At 34.0% G+C, this 21884-nt stretch overlaps 9 protein-coding genes across 9 annotated transcripts; 5 read left to right on the top strand and 4 right to left on the bottom strand.

The window, feature by feature from the left end:
* Positions 1 to 841: 841 nt before the first annotated feature.
* Positions 842 to 2700, top strand: RO3G_06992 (uncharacterized protein; the record flags this gene model as incomplete). Its single annotated transcript, XM_067661582.1, has 5 exons — positions 842 to 1078; positions 1139 to 1244; positions 1298 to 1800; positions 1856 to 2540; positions 2606 to 2700. The coding sequence occupies 5 exons, from the start codon at positions 842 to 844 to the stop codon at positions 2698 to 2700; spliced, it is 1626 nt and encodes a 541-aa protein (XP_067517683.1).
* A 2989-nt stretch (positions 2701 to 5689) lies between these two features.
* On the bottom strand, positions 5690 to 5869 carry RO3G_06991 (uncharacterized protein; the record flags this gene model as incomplete). The annotated part of the gene is made up of 1 exon (XM_067661581.1): positions 5690 to 5869. The coding sequence occupies one exon, from the start codon at positions 5867 to 5869 to the stop codon at positions 5690 to 5692; it is 180 nt and encodes a 59-aa protein (XP_067517682.1).
* A 2527-nt stretch (positions 5870 to 8396) lies between these two features.
* RO3G_06990 (uncharacterized protein) lies at positions 8397 to 9673 on the bottom strand (the record flags this gene model as incomplete). The annotated part of the gene is made up of 4 exons (XM_067661580.1): positions 8397 to 8621; positions 8677 to 8850; positions 8920 to 9180; positions 9269 to 9673. 4 exons carry the CDS (start codon positions 9671 to 9673, stop codon positions 8397 to 8399), a joined length of 1065 nt encoding a protein of 354 aa, XP_067517681.1.
* Positions 9674 to 9925: 252 nt separating this feature from the next.
* RO3G_06989 (uncharacterized protein) lies at positions 9926 to 10805 on the top strand (the record flags this gene model as incomplete). Its single annotated transcript, XM_067661579.1, has 5 exons — positions 9926 to 9930; positions 9978 to 9988; positions 10050 to 10065; positions 10626 to 10654; positions 10774 to 10805. The coding sequence occupies 5 exons, from the start codon at positions 9926 to 9928 to the stop codon at positions 10803 to 10805; spliced, it is 93 nt and encodes a 30-aa protein (XP_067517680.1).
* A 1634-nt stretch (positions 10806 to 12439) lies between these two features.
* RO3G_06988 (uncharacterized protein) lies at positions 12440 to 13268 on the top strand (the record flags this gene model as incomplete). Its single annotated transcript, XM_067661578.1, has 4 exons — positions 12440 to 12586; positions 12647 to 12842; positions 12895 to 12954; positions 13012 to 13268. 4 exons carry the CDS (start codon positions 12440 to 12442, stop codon positions 13266 to 13268), a joined length of 660 nt encoding a protein of 219 aa, XP_067517679.1.
* Positions 13269 to 13659: 391 nt separating this feature from the next.
* RO3G_06987 (uncharacterized protein) lies at positions 13660 to 15088 on the top strand (the record flags this gene model as incomplete). The annotated part of the gene is made up of 4 exons (XM_067661577.1): positions 13660 to 13732; positions 13789 to 13929; positions 13986 to 14308; positions 14363 to 15088. The coding sequence occupies 4 exons, from the start codon at positions 13660 to 13662 to the stop codon at positions 15086 to 15088; spliced, it is 1263 nt and encodes a 420-aa protein (XP_067517678.1).
* A 226-nt stretch (positions 15089 to 15314) lies between these two features.
* RO3G_06986 (uncharacterized protein) lies at positions 15315 to 16100 on the bottom strand (the record flags this gene model as incomplete). Its single annotated transcript, XM_067661576.1, has 2 exons — positions 15315 to 15552; positions 16039 to 16100. 2 exons carry the CDS (start codon positions 16098 to 16100, stop codon positions 15315 to 15317), a joined length of 300 nt encoding a protein of 99 aa, XP_067517677.1.
* Positions 16101 to 18725: 2625 nt separating this feature from the next.
* On the top strand, positions 18726 to 19781 carry RO3G_06985 (uncharacterized protein; the record flags this gene model as incomplete). The annotated part of the gene is made up of 1 exon (XM_067661575.1): positions 18726 to 19781. One exon carries the CDS (start codon positions 18726 to 18728, stop codon positions 19779 to 19781), a length of 1056 nt encoding a protein of 351 aa, XP_067517676.1.
* Positions 19782 to 21517: 1736 nt separating this feature from the next.
* Positions 21518 to 21802, bottom strand: RO3G_06984 (uncharacterized protein; the record flags this gene model as incomplete). The annotated part of the gene is made up of 2 exons (XM_067661574.1): positions 21518 to 21639; positions 21763 to 21802. The coding sequence occupies 2 exons, from the start codon at positions 21800 to 21802 to the stop codon at positions 21518 to 21520; spliced, it is 162 nt and encodes a 53-aa protein (XP_067517675.1).
* Positions 21803 to 21884: the final 82 nt, after the last annotated feature.

Below are 21884 nucleotides of genomic sequence, written 5' to 3'. Positions count from 1 at the left end.
GTGATAAATTTGCGTGTGAGTATAATAATAAGGTTTATTTTTAAAAGCTTTATTTCATTCTATCTGATTAAGTGAACATGCCTACCGACCGAGTGAATTAAAGGTTGTGGCTGAAAGAAATGATAATGCTATGATAACAACAAGAACTGGTAAAAAAGACCAATGTATAGGAGGGGTTTTTTTTTTATTCTAATTGCTCACCTAGTTTTTAGACCATGAGTTGTTTTATACCTACAAGGAAACACTCTCCAATGGTTTCAAGGCGAGAAAAAACCTAGTTTTATTGCTAATGGGTCATTGTATTGTTGTATTAGGCCATCAAACTAAAATGGCTAGCTTAGGCTTGTAATGATCTGGAGCCGAGTAAGCGATTATTCTTTTTTGTGATCTCTTCTGCATACAAACACACCAATGGCTGGAGTTTTGACTTATGCTCTTGGACGATATCTTTTTACACTACCTGCATATGTCTCTTTTTTTGGTATTTCATCTGTAGCTGGGATCATAGTTTGTTCTTTGCTAGTTTTGAAAAATTTCCAAAAAAGAAACTCAATGATTTTACTAAATACATTGATTAGCCATACAACTTTCTTGTCTTTTTCTATTGCTTTTCATAATTCTTTTACTGTATGGGTGGTATTGGTGGTATTACATGTTAAATGTCTTCATTTCTTCCTTATTCATAAACTACAAGCGTAAATATTTCTTTGTTTGCTTTGCCCTATTTCATCAAATCAATAAAAAAACGCATTATTCGGAATCTAAATCGCCCTTTTTTTTTAAAAAAAAAAAAAACAAACGCGTTTTAAAAAAAACTTTTTTTTTTCTCAAGACGAAAATAATGACTGACAAAAAGACATTTGATTATCATTCCATCTTTTATGGACTTTCGGCCGATTTAGGTCGATTTCGTTTAGCACAAAACGGCATGGGTTGGAAAGGGCCTCGTGATCGAACAGTTCTTGTTTCACCAGAAGAAGTCAAGAGAATGAATTGGATCAGAGTAGCAAGGGGCTATGAGCTCCGTGTGACTTTAAAAGATAATGTCATTCATAAGTTTGATGGATTTAAAAACGATGTATGAAAATGCGCAATGAAATAGCTTATAGAAGAAGAAAGAACTAAAACTTTACCCTAGGATTTTGAAGAACTGCGCGATGCTCTTAAATTACTTTATAAAATCATACTTGAAGTCAAAGAAATTAGCGTCAAAGGCTGGAATTGGGGAAAAGCTGATTTTCAAGGTTGGTACATATACAAAAGCTGTTGATAATAAAACTAATTTATATGTAAACAGGATCCAACTTAAATTTTACAGTGGGAAATAAAATGATGTTTGAATTACCACTTGCTCAAGCCATTGCAACCAACAAACCAGGTAAAAACGAAGTAGCCATCAACTTTGTTGATCCTGGTCAGCCTGCTCCTGATGGCATTAATCCAAAAGAAGTTGATGAATTGATGGATTGTACATTTTATGTACCTGGTACAGTCGCCAAGGAAACAACAACAGAAGACAACAGTGGAGGAGAACAAGAAGATGAGGAGGAGGAAGTGAATGCAGACATGGTGTTTTATGAAACTGTGAAATCCAAGTTAGAATTCAGTCAAATGACAACAGAAAACATTGTTCAATTCCAAGAGATTTTGAGCTTAACTCCTCGTGGTCGTTACAATATCGACATGTATCAAGACTTTTTGCGTTTGCGTGGTAAAACTTACGATTACAAGATCCTCTACTCAAATATTGTACAATTGTTCCTTTTATTGAAGCCTGATGATGTTCACGTTTTATTCGTGGTAAGTTTTGATCTATTCTAATTTGCTCCTTTTCTCCTTTGACACATACAAATAGATTGGTTTGGATCCTCCTCTTAGACAGGGTCAAACAAAATATCCTTTTCTTGTATTCCAGTTTGTACGTGAAGAAGAGATTGATGTTGACTTGAATTTAGAAGATTCAGTCTTGGAAGAAAAATACGAAAACAAACTTCAAAAGCATTATGATGCACCTACGTATGAAGTTGTCAGTAATGTCTTTAGAGCATTGACAGGACGAAAAGTGATTTCAACTAGCACTTATAGAAGTCACCACGGTGCTTATGCCATGAAGTGCTCCATGAAGGCCAACGAAGGCTTCCTTTATCCACTCGAAAAAAGCTTGTTGTTTATCCCCAAACCACCTACCTTCATTCCTATCAACGAAATTGGTGTTGTTACCTTTTCTCGCGTAGGTCAATCAAGTGGCAGCTCTCGTACATTTGACATGAAGTTCCGTATGACGAGTGGTACAGATATTCAGTTTTCTAGTATCAATCGTGAAGAGTATGCAAATATTGAAGATTACTTGAAGCAAAGAAAGATCAAGATCAAGACTGAAGTCAGTGAAGATGCTGTTCTTACTTACACAGATCTTGCTGGATTAGACGATGAGGATGACGAAGATGATGAAGATGAAACCTATGATTCTAGAAAGAGACGAAGAGTGGAAGGCACGAGTTCTGCTGCGGTAAAGGACAATGACGATGAGGACGAGAGTCGTAAGTTTCACGTTTGAACCCTGTTTTTTAGTATTTGGTTGTACTGATTCCTCCTTTTTTTATAGCTGATGAGGACTTTGCCCCTGATAGTGACAGTGATGTTCCTGAAGAATATGATTCTGAAGCACAAGGTTCCTCTGAAGAAGAAGGTTCTGAATAAAAAAAATGATATTTTATAGTTTTTACATAATAAACTACACTTTTGATCATTATTGTATATAATAAAACAACAATTGAAACATTGCAAGCCTATCGTTAGCTTCCGTAAAAACAACTCTCCTTGGGCAAAATAAGACATTCCCTAGTAACGCCTTTTTGTTGCTAACAATAAAAGGAGACATCGAAGGATTCAACCTATTTATAAGAGCACACTTGAAAGACGTTTGTGTCTCCCCTTTCTTTTTTACTACAAGTATGAAGCAATTTATTCTGTATGTTTTCGCCGCTATCTTCACCATGTCTTTTGTAACGTCTCAAGCCTGTGGTGATGTTTCTAACGAAGGAGAAAGGTGTTTAACAACCTCTGATTGTCCAGTTTCAGGCAACTGTAAAGAAGGTTTACACTGTATGCATTCTACAGGTGGTGGTTGTCCGCTGGTGGCCTTCCCAAGCTGTTCTTGTCAAAAATCTTAGTATACACATTCTAAAAGTCAACACAAACTATAACATTTTTTGTATAAGGAATTTTCCATTAAAATGATAATTTTTGCAGTGTAATAAAAAAATGCAAGACAAACTAAAAGAAGGGTCCATATAGGCATCATGAATCCTATTCCAAAGCCTCGCATTCATTGATAAGAAGATTTTTTTACGCATGTTGTTTTTAAACTAAAAGGAAAAAAAAAAAAACGATGAATAAACAAAGCAAGGCTTCCATTCAATCTTTTTAAATGTCTTTTTTCTTCTTCTTGGAATACTACGCATACCCCTGTTTTATCCAACTTTTTCTATCTTATCAAGTCAATTATGATGCAAGGATTGATTGTTCTTTAACATTTGCTTGAAACAACTTATACAAAAAGAGGATAAGGTATAAATGTAACTCTCACATTAAGTTTCAAAACTACATCTGCCTTTTCTATATGCTTGGCAAAGAAGCAAAGAGATGGCTTTTTTTTTGTAGCTTTCTAGAAGAAACCCGAAACAAGATTTACCTTTTCAAGTTTTTGAACATTTATCATATATTTTTTTTTAGTTTGATATTGAACAAAAAAAAAAAAAAAAAAAAAAAAAAAAAAGCTTTATGTAGTGTACTTCATATCTCTTTCTATTCTTTAATATAGTCATAGTGTTCTTCTTTCTCGGCTCTTTCTCAGTTTCAACGGTGTTAACGTTGATGCTGTTGGCACAAGATGATTTTTTAGATTTCACTTGTATAGATAAATCATAATTTATTTTCCCACAGAAAAACAGAACAAAGTAGAATGATACAAACTAGTAAATTTCGGCTATATCATAATTGATGTGATAGATCAAAAGGCTATTGTGAAAGCGGGTGGCAAGATATTTCTAATCAGCTCTCCCTTAGTCTCTTGTAACGATATATCGCCATTTGTGTTCACTAAAAATCCGTGACTACACAGGAGAAGGAGCGTGTTAAACACCTTAAAGCCATAATGGCAGATGTAGTCAGAAACATCAACATGGACATTTTTAAGAACATCAATGAAATGGTCTTTGATCTCCAGTTCCAAATCCTTTCTTGTAATTTGGCTCGTATGAGCTGTAAAGGTTCTATTGGTTTTAGATTTCGCTAAGAAGCAGAAGCCTCTTTCGGATGAGAAGGCGTAGCAAGATCAGAGAGCTCAGGCGAAGCAGACTTAGGGAGATTGTGGACAGTAGATTGACATTGGACTTGACTTAGTGTAATATCAGACATTTCATTGACATGATCAACCCAGTACTGATAACCTCTTTTTTTTTTTTTTTGCTTGGAATTTCTCTTGATGTACTTTTCGATAGTACCAAAAGGATAATCATGGCTTTTTTCAGCTTCAGTAACCACTCCTCATTCTAGTCTTTTGGGCATCAATAATGTGCTTTTAAGAGCTTTTACAATTTCATTTTTTTCCCAAGACATCCGTTACTTTTCGAACCAGCCTTTTTTGAAGTTCTTCTTTTAATGCATTAAGTAATAAACTATCATCTTCTTGTTTACTTTCTTTTCGTGCTCTTGAAGTGCTTGGTCCTGGTTCGTCATCTCCACCAGATGGCCTCTTTTTTGTAGAAGTCTCCCTGAAAGAAGGTGCTATGGTTTTTGGAGCCTCTTCAAGGCTTTACGTGGATCTCTAAGCTTTCTTCTTGAAACGAGACATCCTAAAAAACATGTGTCAGTTTGGTTTTTTTTTTTTTTTTTTTTTTTCAGAGAATATATGCCAGGTTTGAAAAGCTTTTAAAATGGCATCCAAATTCCAAAACACTTGGATATGGAAATGTCTGGTAGCGTTTAGAGTATAGTAAACCAAGAAAAAAAAAAAAAAGGAAAAGCTGAATAATAAGAAATACTTGTAAAAGATATATTCAAAAGCTGGTTTCTGACCAGAAACGCAACACGGGAGAAGTTGATGGAGATAGTAAACCGATAAAGCAAATGACTCAGATTTTAGATAGCTTACAACTAAAAATAGTCTTGTGTTTTTTTCAATTATAAGGAATAATATATCTAAAAATAAAAGACAGTAGAATGAATTTTTGAGATGTCGTTCATGTCTTTATTCTGAATAAAATGAATGCAAGTTTTTATGCAAAACTCAATCTGCACCAACTACTGAACATTATGTTTGATGCGCTTGTTCTGTGAAGTATGCCCCCCCCCCTGCGTTTGTATCAGAGTTGGTAGATGTAAAAGATGATGGTCTTCTCTCAAAACAGCGCTAGATATGTTGTCTACTATAGTGTGTAGTAGGCTGGCTTTGATACAACGCGTTCAACTAAAACAGCTTAAATTGCAGGAACTTTTCATCTGTTTTGGTTGCTCCGCCAGGCTTAATGCTACAACGGGTTTAATTCCTGTTGATATTAAGTCTATGATTAAAGGAAAAGAGAAAATCTGTTAGTGGAGCGTGGACATTGACAGCAGTGCAATAAGATAGCAGCGAATATATTTTTATTTATATGGTTATGTTTTCTTCATCATCTTTCTCCTCCTTCTATTCTTCTTCGTCTTGATCATCATCATCTTGATCATCATCTTCGTCATTATCGTCTTCAACTTCATCATCTTCGTCTTCTTCGTCTTCGTCTTCGTCTTCTTCATCTTCTGATGGCCAAACCATCTTCCTCACGGCCGCTTTCTCCATAAGCTTGTTCTTTCCAAGTATGCTACTCATTTTTCCATCTTTTTTTCTCCAAGTCGTTTTCTCTTACTGCCTTCTTCTGCGACAGGCACAGGCTCTATGGAATCAAAAATAAGTGAATAGACACTCAATTGTACAATAGAAGTCGAATGTTTTACCTTTACCTTTTCCAGGCAGCTTATCAACTTTTGTATACCATTGTCCTTGATTGCTTTATGGGATGTGGGAAAGGCGACTGTGTCGACTGGTTCTAACACATAAAAGTCGTCGACTTTCCTCAATAGAGACAAGTGGAAATCAAAGCCCATAATATGTACAATAGGCATTGATGCTGCGGAGGGGGAGAGACCGGAAAGAAGGAGAGCATTCAAATGATACTTTGTTATAACAACTTTTTTCAGCTTGTCATGATAAAGCTTGCACGGGATGGCTTTTTTCGCAAACTCGCCCACACTCAAGTCTGGTCGATTTGTGTTGCCACAAAATAAAATGCGAAGGTCAACCTTCATATTTACCTTTGCTTGCTTCTTGGCTATTTGAGCATTGTGTCGCCCCAGTGAAGGCAAAGCCTAGTATTGGAGAAAGCCTCCTCAAACACGTAAGACCAGAACTTAATGATGAAGTCCTGTTCTGAATACAGGCAGGTATTCTTGGCTTTGAACAGATGTTCCTTGAAAATATGCATTTCAAGGATATATCGATATATGTTCACATGCCTTCTTTGCTTGCTGCTTGGTATTGAGATCGAATTTAGTGCCTTCAAAAAGCTCTTCATTTGGCCTACGGTAAAAGATTTGTTCTATTTTGCAAACATTAAGTTAGTTATTTTTATAATGGAAACATATGTACAGTAGGGGGTGACTAAGCCTGTTCTTATATTGCTCTTGCGCTTTCTCTGTTATGTGGGTCAAAGACATATCAATGGTGATAGAGGTAGCAAAAAAAAAGCCCAACACCACTTTTTAAAGCGTAAAAGCAATTCAAAACTGGTCTTGACTAAACCCAATAAATTAAGCTTACCTTTTTTTCGAACCTTTCGATTACATCGATGCTCGGGACATCAAGCTTAAGAGGAGGAGTGCTACAAGCGTTTTTTAGGTATAGCTTCAAATCATCTGAAACAGAAGAGCTTGTGAGCCTTTGCTCTGATCTGTCAAGTCAAGTATATAATTTTTTGTTATGCTTAAAATAAATAAAAAAAGAGTAGGTAAGCATAGCGATACAAATGTAGATACACATATACATACACATCAAAGCATTTGGCTTTCTTGCCCTTGTTTGTGTTTCTAAAATCATTCAAAAACCTTACGGCGGGGTTACTTGCTGTGATCTAACAAAAAGAAATAATTTAGCTTCAAGTATAAGAGCAAACCCAACGACCCCGATTAAAGTAATTTTAATACCCTGAAATCAAGAAGTTGTCATCCAACTGATCCTATTAGCGGCCCTATTAAAGTTAATAGGATTTATTAGACCTATTATCTATTATGTAACGCTATATGTAAAACATGTTAATAATGGAACTTTAACCTTTCTCGCTTATATGTCGCCTCAAAATGCGTTCAGTTGAGTTCTCTATACATTGAAAATGCAGTAAGTTGATGGGTAATTACATTTTTAGTTTAAATAAAGCTGAACTTTACTATGATAAACATTGCAAAACAACCTCGACTACATCGCAGAATTTTCTGACATACGAAAATATTCATCTACGCATTCGGCAGAGCAATCATGGATTTGGAAGTGCACAAAGCGATATCCGTATTCACAAGCTACCTGGTGGGTGGCGGCTACCATTTTCTGGTAAGGTAAAAATCTAGCTTTGCAAATAGTCTTGTACTTATACTGAAGAAAGCGGTAATCCTTAAGTTAAATGACTTTAATAATACTGATAAGCGCGCTTCGACGCATTCTGAAGCGGTAGCAAAGTTTTTTTTGTCGTAGGTTGGTGATTACAAGCAGCCATCTGCAATGAGACAAAGACGATCCCCGATGCGACCTCGGTTGACAACTTTATAACCAGAAAGTGACCTGACATAGTGGGTTTCTTCGTCATAGTCAAGATTAAAGCCATTCAAAGCAAGAAGATACTAATTTGCTACGTTTTGGAACTGTTCAAATTTGCTGAATCATTCTGCTATAGTTACGTAAACATCGCCAGAGCTCATGCCAATTTTAAAAAACATAGTGTTGAAATTTTAATAGGATACGAGTTAAAAGGGACCACAAAGTGACATCCTCACAAAAGGTATTAAATACTTAACTCCGGCCTATTAAAGTTAATCTAATACTCATAACATACTTCCAATCTACCGAATTTACAATCCTGTTGCTGTCAAGCCATATATTGACAATCATATCCTAACTCTCTCTCTTCCAAAAAAAATCCACATGTTACAAATATGCAAAAACACTCAATCATTCAATCATTTATTGATATTATTATTGTTATTTTATTATATATTTTACTAAACAATCATTCAATAGACTAAGTTTTTTTTAACAAATGTTTATTCAATTTGATAAGAGACAACAAATCAAGAAACAAAAAAGTGGATGCCTATGGCATTGGGTTGGCGGCAGCGGAGGAGGAAGAACCAGAAACAGAAGTTGGGAAGCCAAGAGCAGGGGAAGCAAAAGCCCAGGAAGGGTAATACTCATGATCGAGTTTATCTGGGAACTCCATCTCAACAATTTGTACTCTTCTTCTAACTGTTGGTGGAGCCCCCTTCTTCTTTAGTAATTCTTTGTACCCTTTCTGGAGCTCTTTGTGGAATTCCACTACCTGTAGACAATTAAGGTATATTAGAAAATGAAGTTTATTGATATATCATACTTACTCTTTCACTTCTGAATGATGGCCGTTTGACAATAAACGTACGGCCATCTTCATCTTCTGGGCCATCCTCCTCATCAGAAGTCCAATCAACCGTCAAGATCTTTTCGGCAAATGGGAACCGGGCTTGGTATGCAGCTGCGTTAGCATTGTAAGCAACTCTCCTGTTAAGGAGTTTCTATTATAAAGTATTGATGTAAGTATTATAGACATTTTATATTACAGTTTTTAAATATCAACTACTTACTGCATTTACGCGGCTGCGGCAGGCTGACGTTGGTGTCGCCACAGCTTTCCCATTTGCCTTATCCACCATGTAATAGAACTTGCTTCTAATCATAGTGAATACTTGCGAATCAGTCAGGCCATTGAAGCGTTGGTCCTTCCTGACTTCATCGCGCAACAGATTTTTTACTTTTCTGTTGGCCTTGTCGGTGATGGACTTGAGCGTATCAAACTTGATGCCACGGCCAACCAAGTGTTTACGGTAGTGATTAGCTATGTGATCCTATAATGTAAGTAAAAAAGAAAAAAAAAATCAAGAAATAAAATTATTAAATTATATTTGCTAATTGATACTTTAACTTTAGACTTACACTACACTGCTTTTTGATCTTGTTGATCTCAGCCACAGCAATATACTGCTGCCCTTGCTGTGACTGTTGAGTTGGATGATACTGCAGCTGCAGCTGCAGCTGTTGCTGCTGTTGCTGTTGCCACATTTGAGAAAGAAACTGCATTTGGGCAGCCATCATCTCTGGTGTGAAACCAGAGGCTGCTCCAATGGCCTCTGCACCAGTATGGCCGCCAAAGCTTGCAACAGGAGCAGACACAGGGACAGGAGTGGACACGGGAACAGGAAAAGGAGCAGGAGCGGGAGCAGAAGAAAGAGAAGAAGAAGGAACAGCAGTGGACGATGATCCAGCAATGCTCCTGGAAACTCTTGCCCTTTTTGGAGCATTGCTGGGAACGTTGGTGGGGGCGGCGACGCGTCTAGACATTTTTACGATAAAGTATAACGAGGGGAAAAAAAAGAAAAATGTCCTACATTGTTTTTTTTTATATTCTTCAGTTTATTTTGTACTCTTTTTTTTTTTTTTTTTTTTTTTTTTTTTTTTTTTTTTTTTTTTTTTTTTTTTTTTTAAAAAAAAAAAACACTATTGGGGTTGAGATGTTAAATTTAAATAAAGAATAAGTTTAACAATATATAAACAAGCTTTTTGAATATTTTAATAGCTGAACTACGATCAAAAATGCCGTTAGAACGAGCTTTCATGGTTATTAGAATTGACTGATACTGAATAGTTGTAACACTAGTAAAATGAGGCTATAAAAAAAAAGTACTTTTTTTTCCCTTTTTTCTTTTTTTTTTAATAGACATTCTTCATAAAAGGTAAGTTCTTAATATTATATATACTATATTCCTGCTCTAATGGTGCTTTTACTTTAGTAAAATCATATCGGTTGCTTTCTTGATGTTTGAAATGGTCTTTATAAAGTCTCTTTCCCAGGATTATCGTTGCTTCCTTTACTTGTTGGTATAAGCTTAGCTAGTTTTGTTTCTCTTAGCCCATCTAAAGCAAGGTACTATTGCTTCTACTACATATCCTCCATAGCTAATAATTACTATAGATATGTGCTGATTCTTTTTTTTTACCTGTTGGTATAAACTTAGCTAGTTTTCTTTTCCTGGTTTATCTAAAGAAAGGTACTATTACTTCTACTATATATACACGATAGTTAATGATTATTATAGATGAATGCTGCTTTGCTTTGGCCTCTTTCTATCTTTTTCCTGTCTTTGCTTTGGTTCTTAAGTACTCATGTCTTTTCTTTTGCTTTGAGTGCCCAAGTTCTTGAATCCTTCAATCCTTATATGTTTGCATCCTTGAGCTTGGCTTTTTTTTTCTTATAACTTTTTGAGTTCCACGCGATTAATTGATGTATTTTTAGATTAGATGATGCTATTTTGACGACATTAGGTAAGTTAAGTAAACTTTTAAAACGCTACAAGCAAAGAAATACTATATATTGTTATTATTTTATTTAAATAAAAAAAAGCTATTTTTTATAAAATAAATCCTTATTTTTTTGTGTATAGAAAGCAATATTTATTGCAATATGAATGGTTAATAATGAAGTATATAAGGAATATGAGTGGTTTATAAAGAACAAAAAGACAAATAAAGTATTGATTTAAAAAGCATCATTGGTCCCCAAATTATTTCTGACGTAGAAAAGACTATGAAGAGCAGCTACCAAGAGAGACGTCCTCGCACAATAAGGATTAAATCTACTTAGAACTCTGAATTATCACTCTCGTCAACATCTGCACCAGACAGGGACGTAGAATATATTAATAGGATTATATGTCCGTAAAGGGTGCAGATATTGACGTCGGCATGAATACGCATTCGATCACAGATTTTGATATCGCTGAACAGAAAAGCATATAGCTAACAATTAACGGTGCGCAAAGTTTGCACCATTATTTGCAGTGATATAATATAATATGAGATCGACGAAGAGAAGCGTTGTAAAAAAAAGAAAAAATTCATCAGCGTACTAGAACAGTTTTTTTTTTTTTTTTTTTTTTTTTATCCTGGAATGTTATTTCCTAAAAGCTTAAATTTTAAACGCAAATTGCTGCAAGTTTAGTGATAAAAGCCTTCTTCCAAATAATATTATTTACAAAAGTGACCAATTGGGTTTCAACAAAGTGACCAAATGAATTTCGAAAAAGTGACTAATTCAGCTTCAAACAAATGACCAAATTTCCTCAAAGATCTGATCAATGTTTTCAGAAAAGTGCCCAATTGAGGGTGGAAGAACTGTATGATTTATTTCTTTTTTTTTGTAAGCTTATATAGCTCTTAGCTATAAAGATAATTTTTGTTAAAAGCATGTGTATAGTGATAACAGTATTAACCAAATCACCACAAGCAGAAGCACCTTCATTGTTCTTTCTTAACTTGTGAACCGAAATGACTTCACCGTCACTGAATTCTTGAATATTATGCGGTTGCTAAGAGTGTTTATATTGAGTAATAAGTTGGAATATTTGCCTTTCATTTATCTTGCTTTCTTGAGTAAGCTCTAGTAGTATTGACTAGACAACTACCCATGCTTTGAGAAATAATCATCTGGTTACTATATTTCATAGCAGTATTTTTGTCTATCATGCGTTGCAGAATTGCATCGGCAACTGTTGTCCTTTGGTTGTTTGATTGTTCATCATTTTATAGGATAAGAAAAATAAGGTATGCGCTAAAAAAAAGTCTGAAAACGCACACTTATATACTTTTACCTCTTTGCAATAAATTAGCTTAAACAATTTGAACTCAACAACTATTAGTCAGAATGAGTAGCCTTTGTTGATGGCTTCGTTGGCTTTGTCTTATCTCTTTAAATCATGTCAACCCTTTAGGCGTTTGAATCTGTGTTTGGGTAATTACTCTCCACTGTCAAAAGCTTGATTTTAATAAATCAATACTAGGACCTGTTACTATGAGACCTGACAGGTGAATACTTTAGTTTTTTTTAGTAAGTATTCTCATTTTCTGAAGTAATAGGATTCATCAATACTTAAAAAAAATTCGAAAAGGAAATTGCCTTATAAAATTTTGTCGGAGGTAAAAAAAAAGCATGAGTCGCGTTGAGTCCTACGGACGAAATACTACAGAAAAATAGTCACAGTAAATAGTCACTAGTTTTAAAAAATCCAAATCTTTTTCTCCAAAGACAACTTTATAATCAATTAATTCATAATGTCTCGCGGCGGTCGTGGTGGCGGTTTTGGACGTGGAGGAGGAGGAGGAGGAGCACAGAGTGGCGCTATGCAACTCGTCTCTTTTGATCTATTAAAAGATCTGAATGCTGGAAGTTTATTTAATGTCAATACAGATTTATTTCCAGTAAAGTAAAGAAAATAAATAGTTTTATACATGTCTAAATAAGCTAAAAATGACTGTTAGGAAATGGATGTTCCTATTCCACGTAAACCTACATCAAATGAATCACATCAATGGAGATTAAGAAAAGAATATCTGGAAATGGTAAAAAGTTCCCCTTTCTACTTGACAGCACCACCACCACCACCAGATATAGAAAGATATTCTGATAAATACAAAGTGCAAGAAACGAAGAAAACTTTAAGAGAGATTGAAACAGGTATTCAAGGAGAAAATAGTACAAAGAAAACATTTCTCTTATAAGAACATAGACTTGGATTTTTTCCCTGAAGAGCTTCAAAATATCTTGGAGCCAAAGAGAGCCAAGAAGAGTAAGTTTAATAATTAGCGATGATACAAAAATAACAAGCTGATGTATTACGTATTAGAGCAAAAGACAGCAACACTTCAAGATGAGTATGCACAATTGGAGGCAATACTAAATGCAGAAGGAGATGATGGAAAGGAAGGTGAGGATGGCGAAGATGGAGAAGAAAAGAAAGAAGGTGAAGAAGAAGAAGAATACGAAGAAGAATATGAAGATGAAGAAGAACTGGTTGACGATAACGATTATGCTCAAAATTACTTTGATAACGGCGAAGGAGATGATGTTGATGATGATGATGACGGTGGTGATTATTATTAAATAAATCTTTATATTTCTGTATATAACAAGAACCTAAAGACCATGTATTCAATATATGTTTATATTTGTATAACTGTATTCAAATATAAATATGTGAAAGTATAAAAAAAAGACCTCCAAATGGGACTGTAATAAACACGTCCGACAATTTTTTTTTTCTAGAAATCTTTTTTTTTGTCTTCTTTTTCTATAAATGAAGTTAACAGCACAAGTCATTTCCGAGATCTATCCAGATCATTCACTTGAGGATCTCAAAGATCTTAATGCATCTAAAAAAGATATTACTGTTGTTGAAGATCTATCTAAATGTAAACAACTTCGAAAAGTAAATCTTTCAAACAATCGACTTGCAGACGAGAAATCTATAAATGGCTTAAATGATCTGAAGCAAATGACTCTTTTGAATCTTTCTCACAATCAATTTAAAGATTTTACAGGATTTCAACATTTTACAAGCTTGAATGGTAAAAAAAAAAAAATAGTAATGTCTTACCATTTGTATTAATGTACTTTTATTTAGTGTTGAATGTGAGCAACAATGCATTGGTTCACATGAGTCCTCATTTAAGAAAATTAAAGCAACTAAAAGCATTGATCTTGAACAATAATCAACTTTTGGAGATTGAGAACATTGAAACTTTATTAGAACTTAATACACTTGGTAAACTCACTCTTAAAAAATGTATATCTCTTTATATTGATTAACATAAAATGCAGTTATTTCACACAATCAGTTAGACACGGTACCCAAGCTATCAAGTTTATTAAAGTTAACCAAACTATCTGCCGCTCACAACAAATTGACTGCTGTTCCTGATTTGTCATACAATGTCGCTGTTAAAGAACTTCGCTTAAATGACAATCAAATATCTGATATACCCGAAACTTTGAGAAAATGTAATGCGATTGAAATCCTTGATTTTGGAAATAATCAGCTCAAGAATTGGACTGATATTGCTCCTCTGGGATCATTGACTAAATTACATAATTTAAATTTGAAAGGAAACCCTATCTCAAGCAAAAAGGATTACTTTGAAAAGGTATTATATTCAATACAAATTAAATGGAATATTAGTTAACACTGTTGATAATAGGTCCTTGATCTTATTCCTTCACTTCGTGTCTTGGATGGTGAAAGATTTGATCCCAAATTTTTAGAACGCAAAAAGAAAAAATTACAAAATACAAACATAGTTGAAAAGATGCAAAGATTAAAACGAATGAAAGAACAAAAAGAAAAGAAAGAAAAAAAGACACGAGGAGAGGATGTGAAAAAGGTGAATCCAAAGAGATCCAATGATAACCAGGAGCCAGTACGCGCTGTTAAAAAGAAGAAGGTGGAGGAAAATGCAGGCGACGTATTCTTTGTAAAGCCAGATGAAGCCCAATCTACTGAAAAGAAGGATAAGAAGAAGAAGGTTACCAAGTCTACTGCTAAACAAGAAGAGAATCCCGCTGCAAAGGTATCTGTGACAAAGAAGCGTGCTGCAGATATACTTTCTGCCAAGGAACCTGTCACAAAGAAGCCCGCTACAAAGAACTCTAATGTGAAGAAGTCTACTGCAAAGAAGCCCATTGCAGAAAAAGAAGAACCTGCTGCAGAACCTGCATCTGCTGTCCAAGAAGAAAAGAAACCCCCCATGAATGCTACTACAGTGACAAAGGCACAAACAGGCGTGGTTGGTGTTGTTGACAAGTCAAAAAAGAAGAAGAAAGAGATAAGTAATAAGGCAGAAGATATCGTTGCTGCATTAGAAACAGAAAACAAAAAGACAGAAGAAAGCTCTGGTACCGGTTTAGGTGTTGGTGGATGGGATTAATGATTGCTGTAAAAAATTAATTTTTTTCTTAAACTGTAATACATGAACAGTGGTTTGATTTCTTTTTATAATTATACTTTATGTGTATGTTTGTCACGACAAAACTTTTTTTATTGCTTTTATACAAGTTGAAGCAATCGTTGAATATTTTGGTATTATTGCACATAAGAAAGAATAAAGAGAAAAAAATTGATACAAAAAGTGGGGTGTTGAATAATAAACAAAGCTATGATACTGTCAAACGCTGTACAGGTGTATCATCATCATCTACAATAATGATTTCATCTTCATCATCTTCTTCATCATCCTCTTCGTCATCTTCTTCTACTACTACTACTTGTCTCCCTTCTTCTCCTTCCTCCTCTTCTTCCTCCAAGGCTAAGGCAAGGGCAACATCGTCCCAATCCAATTCATCACCGCAACGTTCCAACAAATCATCAAACCAAGATTCCAAGCATCGATCGCTTTCGTGCTTTACTGCCTTTGCTTCCCAGTGCTATCGTCTGCTGATAATTGTTCGATCTCTAGCAAAAGGATCTTGAAGGTTTCCATCAGTTCAGCAGATATTTCACCAGTGGAAGGTGTTGAATTGATTTGATTTAAAACTTGGGTCAATTCAGTAAGTAAATTGTTTTGATCTGTACAGGGCTTTTTCTCGCTATCATCATAAACACAAGGCGACCTGCTACGTTTGTTGGACATGTTGTGATTCAGCAGAAATTACAATAAAAAGAGAAAGATTAAAGCAAAATGAAAAATGACTAAAAAAAAAAGCAATGCGATAACAAAGTCTGATTGGATAATAAAATTTTGTGTATTTTTGTGAAGCATTGCCCCACTTTTTTTACTTAAAAAAGGAATCTATCCTTTTTTTTTTTTAAGAAAATGCGTCTATCAATATTTGAATTGTTCTCACAAAAAGAAACCATATAGGAGATATATATTCTAACTATATTTGAACCCGTTTAATTTCATATCTACCATAATGATAATTAGCCTTCAAACTACTCATTAATCATATCATTTTATTCTCTAATTTTCACTCATTTGCCCGATTTCTCAGGGCCATATTTTTTTTACACATAAACATGCAAGTAAAAGCTGAATTATATGAATTTACCCAAGTTAGTATAAGATTATTCTTAGTACACGTTAAAAAAAGAAAAAGAACTTATAAGGTTGCAGGAAGATGCTAAGTAAAAGTTAAATAAGATTTTAGTATGTAAATCCTAAAATACATCTAATAAGGTTATGACGACAAATATAAATGTATTTTCATACGTTTTTATAATAAATTGGGCAAAACAATATCAGTAGTAGATGAGCAAAGTACAAAATCATGATTTCATAAAGCAAGGTGTATTAAACAATTAAAGCACTCAAAGTAGAAATATTTGATTAATTATTTGAACGATAAATAAAGAAAAAGAAGGGTCATCGAATATTTTTAATAAACATATCCTAAAGACATCCACTCCCTTCATGTTTATGTGTACATTACAAATGCATCTTTGTTATGATGTTCCACATACTCAAAAGATCTACAGAGTATCTCTCTAATTAGACAAACAAAGGGGATACGATTGTGAGCTATGTCTTGCTGATTTTAATATTTGTTTTAACATACAGGAGAATTTTCATATACTTTTTTTAGTATGGCAGGATTTTCTATTTATTTTGGTAATAGAAAATGCTAATAGTCTCCATGGGCTCATTACTTCATCTTTGATGTAAATTTAATGGTAAATATAAGCTTGATTGCCAAACGCAAAGCTTGGCTACCCCGCTCTAGATAAAAGCATTCAGCTTGTGTTTCAATTAAACATCAACCTTTTGAAGATCAGTGCTTCCTTCTTTCATATTAGAAATTTTGCTTCAATTTTATACAGTTGTAACGTTTCTTTGCATTCGGCAATAGCAAAGGCATAACCTGATCTATATTTGCTATTTATTAAATAGGAATTAGCCCTGAGTAATAAAGGGAGAAATCATCAACTGATATGGATACTGGCAAAAATAACATACAAACCACTAACTTGATTCATCATGTACATAGTTTCATTATATATTCCTGCTTCCAGTGGATAATCCTTAGTTCTCTTTTGAATATAAAAACTATTAATGTATAATAGGATTAGGTAATAATTCTTATTACTACTAGAAGAGAACATTGACAATTGCTCTTTGCTAGTTTTGCTTTATTCTCTTCGTCTCGTTCCAATTCCTTAAATCGCAAGGGAAAGACGAATTCATTATCACCATGCAAACAAACTCAATCCTTTAAACAAGAGTTAGCTATAAATATTGTGGTCAAATAGCGCCCTTTTCACCTGATATTTGCTTCAGCTATATCGTTATCGTTTTCTTCTTTCTTTGGTTAGGAGAACTATTCTTTTGAGATATTGAATTAATTTTTTAGTGATGCTCTTCTGTCTATTTGTACTGGTGGCTAAAGATAATGGCTTTGGTAAGCTTCACGTCACAGGAAGCCAACTCATTAAACCAGTAGCTGGGCTATATCATCTTCGATGCTGATTGAAAGCAAAACAATATAACCAAGCTTCTTTTTTTTTATTTTATTTTATTTTTATTTTTGTCTCATGAAACTTACAGCTATCACATTTAGAAATTTGGATATATTCCGAACTATTATTGAGGGATCTTCTTTTTTTTAACAAAAGATAAACACTAATATAATAAAATAAGGACTGCATAGAATAGCTTTTATATCATCTTTTTTTTTTCTCTTGAGTTCATGTTGCTACTTCAATGCCTTGAGAGAAAATATAATTTGTATGAGACAAAATATCCTTATAAGCTGAGGACTGCTAATATTGAGACCACTTAAAAGATTTTAAAACACTTTTTAAATACTCAGCCAGAAAGGCTTAAAGAAAAACGGAGACTACAACTGAACTTTGTTCCGTAAAATAGCGGCTCTTTGAGTTGATATTGATTAAAATACAGATAAAAAAAAAAAAAAAATCAAATTTTGCATTTTTTTATTGTGTTGCTACTTTTTTTTTTTCATAATGTCAAAACTTCAACATTCTGACACTGAACTCCCTTTACATTTATCTGATAATTCTATCTCTGATCCACAAATGAGTAGAAGAAAAAAAAAGAAGACAAAGAAAAAAAAGAAATCAGGCAAAAAGCAGACAGTGGAATGTCACCGCTGTCATGGTAATAATAAAAAAAAAAAAAAAAAAAAAAAAATTACTAAAGAAAGAAAAAAAAAAAACTTCTTTTTTTAGAACTATTTCACAGTAATGAAAAAGCAGATCGATATACCTGTCAGAAATGCCAGTCAAAACCATCTTTGATCATACTGCCTTTAAGAAAATCTACGATGCCCAGCCTATCAATACAAGAAGATGAAGAAGACATTTGTCCAGTGTGTGATACAGACTGCACATGTGGGATAAGTGCAATAGCGGAGCCAGTCGTCGATGTACCAAAGGACAATGTGGTAGAAAGAATAGGAGTGGCCATGAAAAAGAAGGCAAAGAAAAAATCAAAAAAGAAAAAGAAGCATCACCAAGAAAAAATAGCACAGAACATTACATTTACAGTCCAAGAAGAGGATGAAGATGAGGAAGTTGTTGTAGATGATTTGGATGACTTGCTGGATACAATGTCACCTTTATCAGACCAAGAATCTGAACGTGAAATTATAGAAGAAAAAGAGCTGTTTACAGATGATAGCGAACATATTGACTCGGGCGACGATGAAGACATTGAAACAGCAGAAACACAAGCAATTATAAATGAAATAGAAGTTGATTCTGATGAAAATAGTGATAGTAGTGACGAAATAATGTACATAGAAGATGAAGAAGATTTTGATAGTGAAAGTGAGGATGAGGAAGAATATTTAGAATATAATAAAAGACTGAATCATTGGTCGACAACAGATGAGGAAGATGAGGAAGATGAAGAGGATGAATTTTTACTCTTTGATCAAGGAGGAGCATCACCTGCAATAGATAATGACAATACCTACGATAATATTGTGTCAGCATTTATGCATGCGCTAGCACCGAACGATCCTGGAGGAGCAGATTCTAACGGAGCTAATACCCCCATTGCAGGAAAAGAAGAACAATTGTCCGCTTCTGAATTGGTAAATGCGCTCAGTTTGCTTTCATCGCTTGAATCAAGTCAGCAAGTGGATTTAATTCGCAGGCCTTCACTACCTAGCAGTACAGTTTCAGCAGCACAAAGGCATCGAGGGTCGCAAGATTTGTCTTCAGAAGCGCTTCGTACTTTATCAAACATCATTTCAGATGATTTCTCACTCTCATTCGACTCAACTCATGCATCCTCTTCTTCCTCTTCCAATTCATTACATATAGATACATCATCTTCTTTGCATATTCAAGATCAATTATCCGAGCTTCTTAAACAAACTGCTGAAACTGTGGATAATAAAAAGCGACTACCAAAAATAGAAGAAAGCAATGAAAATGATAATAGCAAAAAACGTAAACTTAGTCAATCGAATTCAATAGAAATGCCCATAGAAGAAGTCTCAATGGACGATCTAGTAGACACATCACAACTTCACTCTGATGAAGAAGATAATGATCAAGAACATCCTTATTTAAAAGATTTAAGCCGATGGCAGCGTATCCCTATCAGTGCCTTCCGATTAATGAGATCCAAAAATAAACTATGGCTTGAACGTTAAGATGTTTTATTCCTTTTTTTCTAATGCCCGTTTCCATCTTTCTTCTCTTTCTGCCTTTAATATCTCTAATGCACTTTTCACATCGTTTATTGTTTTAGGTGGTTGATAGGTTGTTTCATAATCTGGCCAAAAGTGGATGTCTTTAACAAACTTTTCATAAAAAAATGGTCCGCCAAAGCACAACATGGTGCCTACTGGATAAAATACATAGAACCCAAACTATACTATAGTTCATTCTATGTTTCTTTTCTTTTGTACAAGTGTCGCTCACGTACCTTAATAACTTCTAATTGTGGTCCACCCATGAAAGCTATATTCTAGAAAGACGTATGATTTTAATTCAAAAGCGCTTTGTTTTATATCTGAGTCAGGAATAAGTTTTATCGGAATGCTCCGTAGACTACTTATGACTCAAAAAAAACCCCCCTCTTTCTTTAAAGACCATAATCAGGCTACAAAAATCACATCTTTTTTTTTGGGGGGATGGGTGCAAAGATCTACAAGCTTGCTTGTAATAGTTTGATCTGATCCATCTCAATCCTTACTTTCTATTTCTCTATTGTTGCAAAAATTCAAATATCTTTAAAAATGTAATTACCATCCTATGAATTCAGAAAAGGGAGTTTTGTGTTGAATCCCAATTCACGGATTAAAACTTTTATCTGCTTTCTTTTTTCTCTTAAAACAGTCAATGTTCCAGATGATGCTAACATGTGTGTAACAAACGGAATACAGAGCAAAGTTATATATAAATAGTGCTGTTTGCAGTATAGGATATGATTTACACAATGAATATTCAAGATTTAAATATACATCAACTTCTTTAGCTGAATAAATCCTGTTTAATAAGAGATATACAACTACCCTTATTTATCGTTTAAAATACTGTGTAACTTCAATAGGTTGCTCAAGAATCAAAAGGTGTCACATGTCGTTGTACAAGCAACAAGCAGAGTCAGCAGTTCAAATTGTATGCTTCGAAGAGATTATCTTTAGGGAATCATAACTTATAAGCTGAATGTGATATAATTTACAAATATGGCAAGTTTATAATGAAACTGACAGATTATTATTTCGCCTTTAATGACATTTTATATAAAATAAGGATGGTATCTATGTAGTGATGACATTACTTTTGTATCTATGACGACCAATAAACAAAATAAAGATAAAGTTATTATGCATACTCGAGTGTTACATTTGATTTATAATGCAAACGAATTTACCAATCGGTTTTTTATTATAAAATGCATTAATAAGTCTTTATGTCTAATTATCCCATTGAATCTTACTCTAATCATGAAAATCAAACAAAACCAATTATTTTCTATAGAGACTTGGTATTTTAATAAACTACAAGTTTATCAATCTATTTAATAAAATAATTCATTTGATGAAGAAAGTAGATTGTGTTGTTTATATTAAACAGTGAATTGTTTGTATTTCATCTGCTTATCTTGAGCTCATCTAACTCAGTTTATCGTCCATTATTGAAAAGGGATAAAGATAAATTTTATTGATTAGACGATTATAAAACGAGCTTTATGATTTATAAACTACAATCTTTATTAAAAAAAGAAGCTAATTACATGAATTTACAGAAAGAAAGACGTGGGGAAAGAAGACATGAAGTTGCCATACACTTGTATATCAAAGTGAGAAAGAAGTAGACCCTTTAAAGTAACCGAAAAGAGTACTTGGTTCAGCAAAGAAGAAGATTATAAACTATCTTGTTTTTAACTCCAGGAACTTGAAACGAGGTCTTTTTGTACGTAATCATCAAAAGTAACATTGGAAATACCAAATACGGTGGCACTACTTCTTCTGTTATTCTTTCTGATAGGAATAGGCTCTGGTGCTGTTTGAGTTGTGAATCTTGTCAATACACTATCACACTCTTCTGTAACCGAAGGTCTTCTTTCTGAACAATCGCTGATAGAAGGTGGATCATGCTTTGTAGTCTGACGTAGGGTTGATTTACCCATATTGTCGCGAATATTATGAAAGATTCTTGTAAACATTTTTATAAGAAAAAAAAAAAGAAAAAAAAAAAAAAAGAGAAAAAGAAAAAAAAAAGCTTTTATTTATAAGCTTTCAAAAAAA

This window comes from Rhizopus delemar, genomic scaffold (assembly GCF_000149305.1).
Source record: "Rhizopus delemar RA 99-880 supercont3.5 genomic scaffold, whole genome shotgun sequence".
Lineage (NCBI taxonomy): Eukaryota > Fungi > Mucoromycota > Mucoromycetes > Mucorales > Rhizopodaceae > Rhizopus > Rhizopus delemar.
This window is presented reverse-complemented; position numbering and strand designations above follow the sequence as displayed.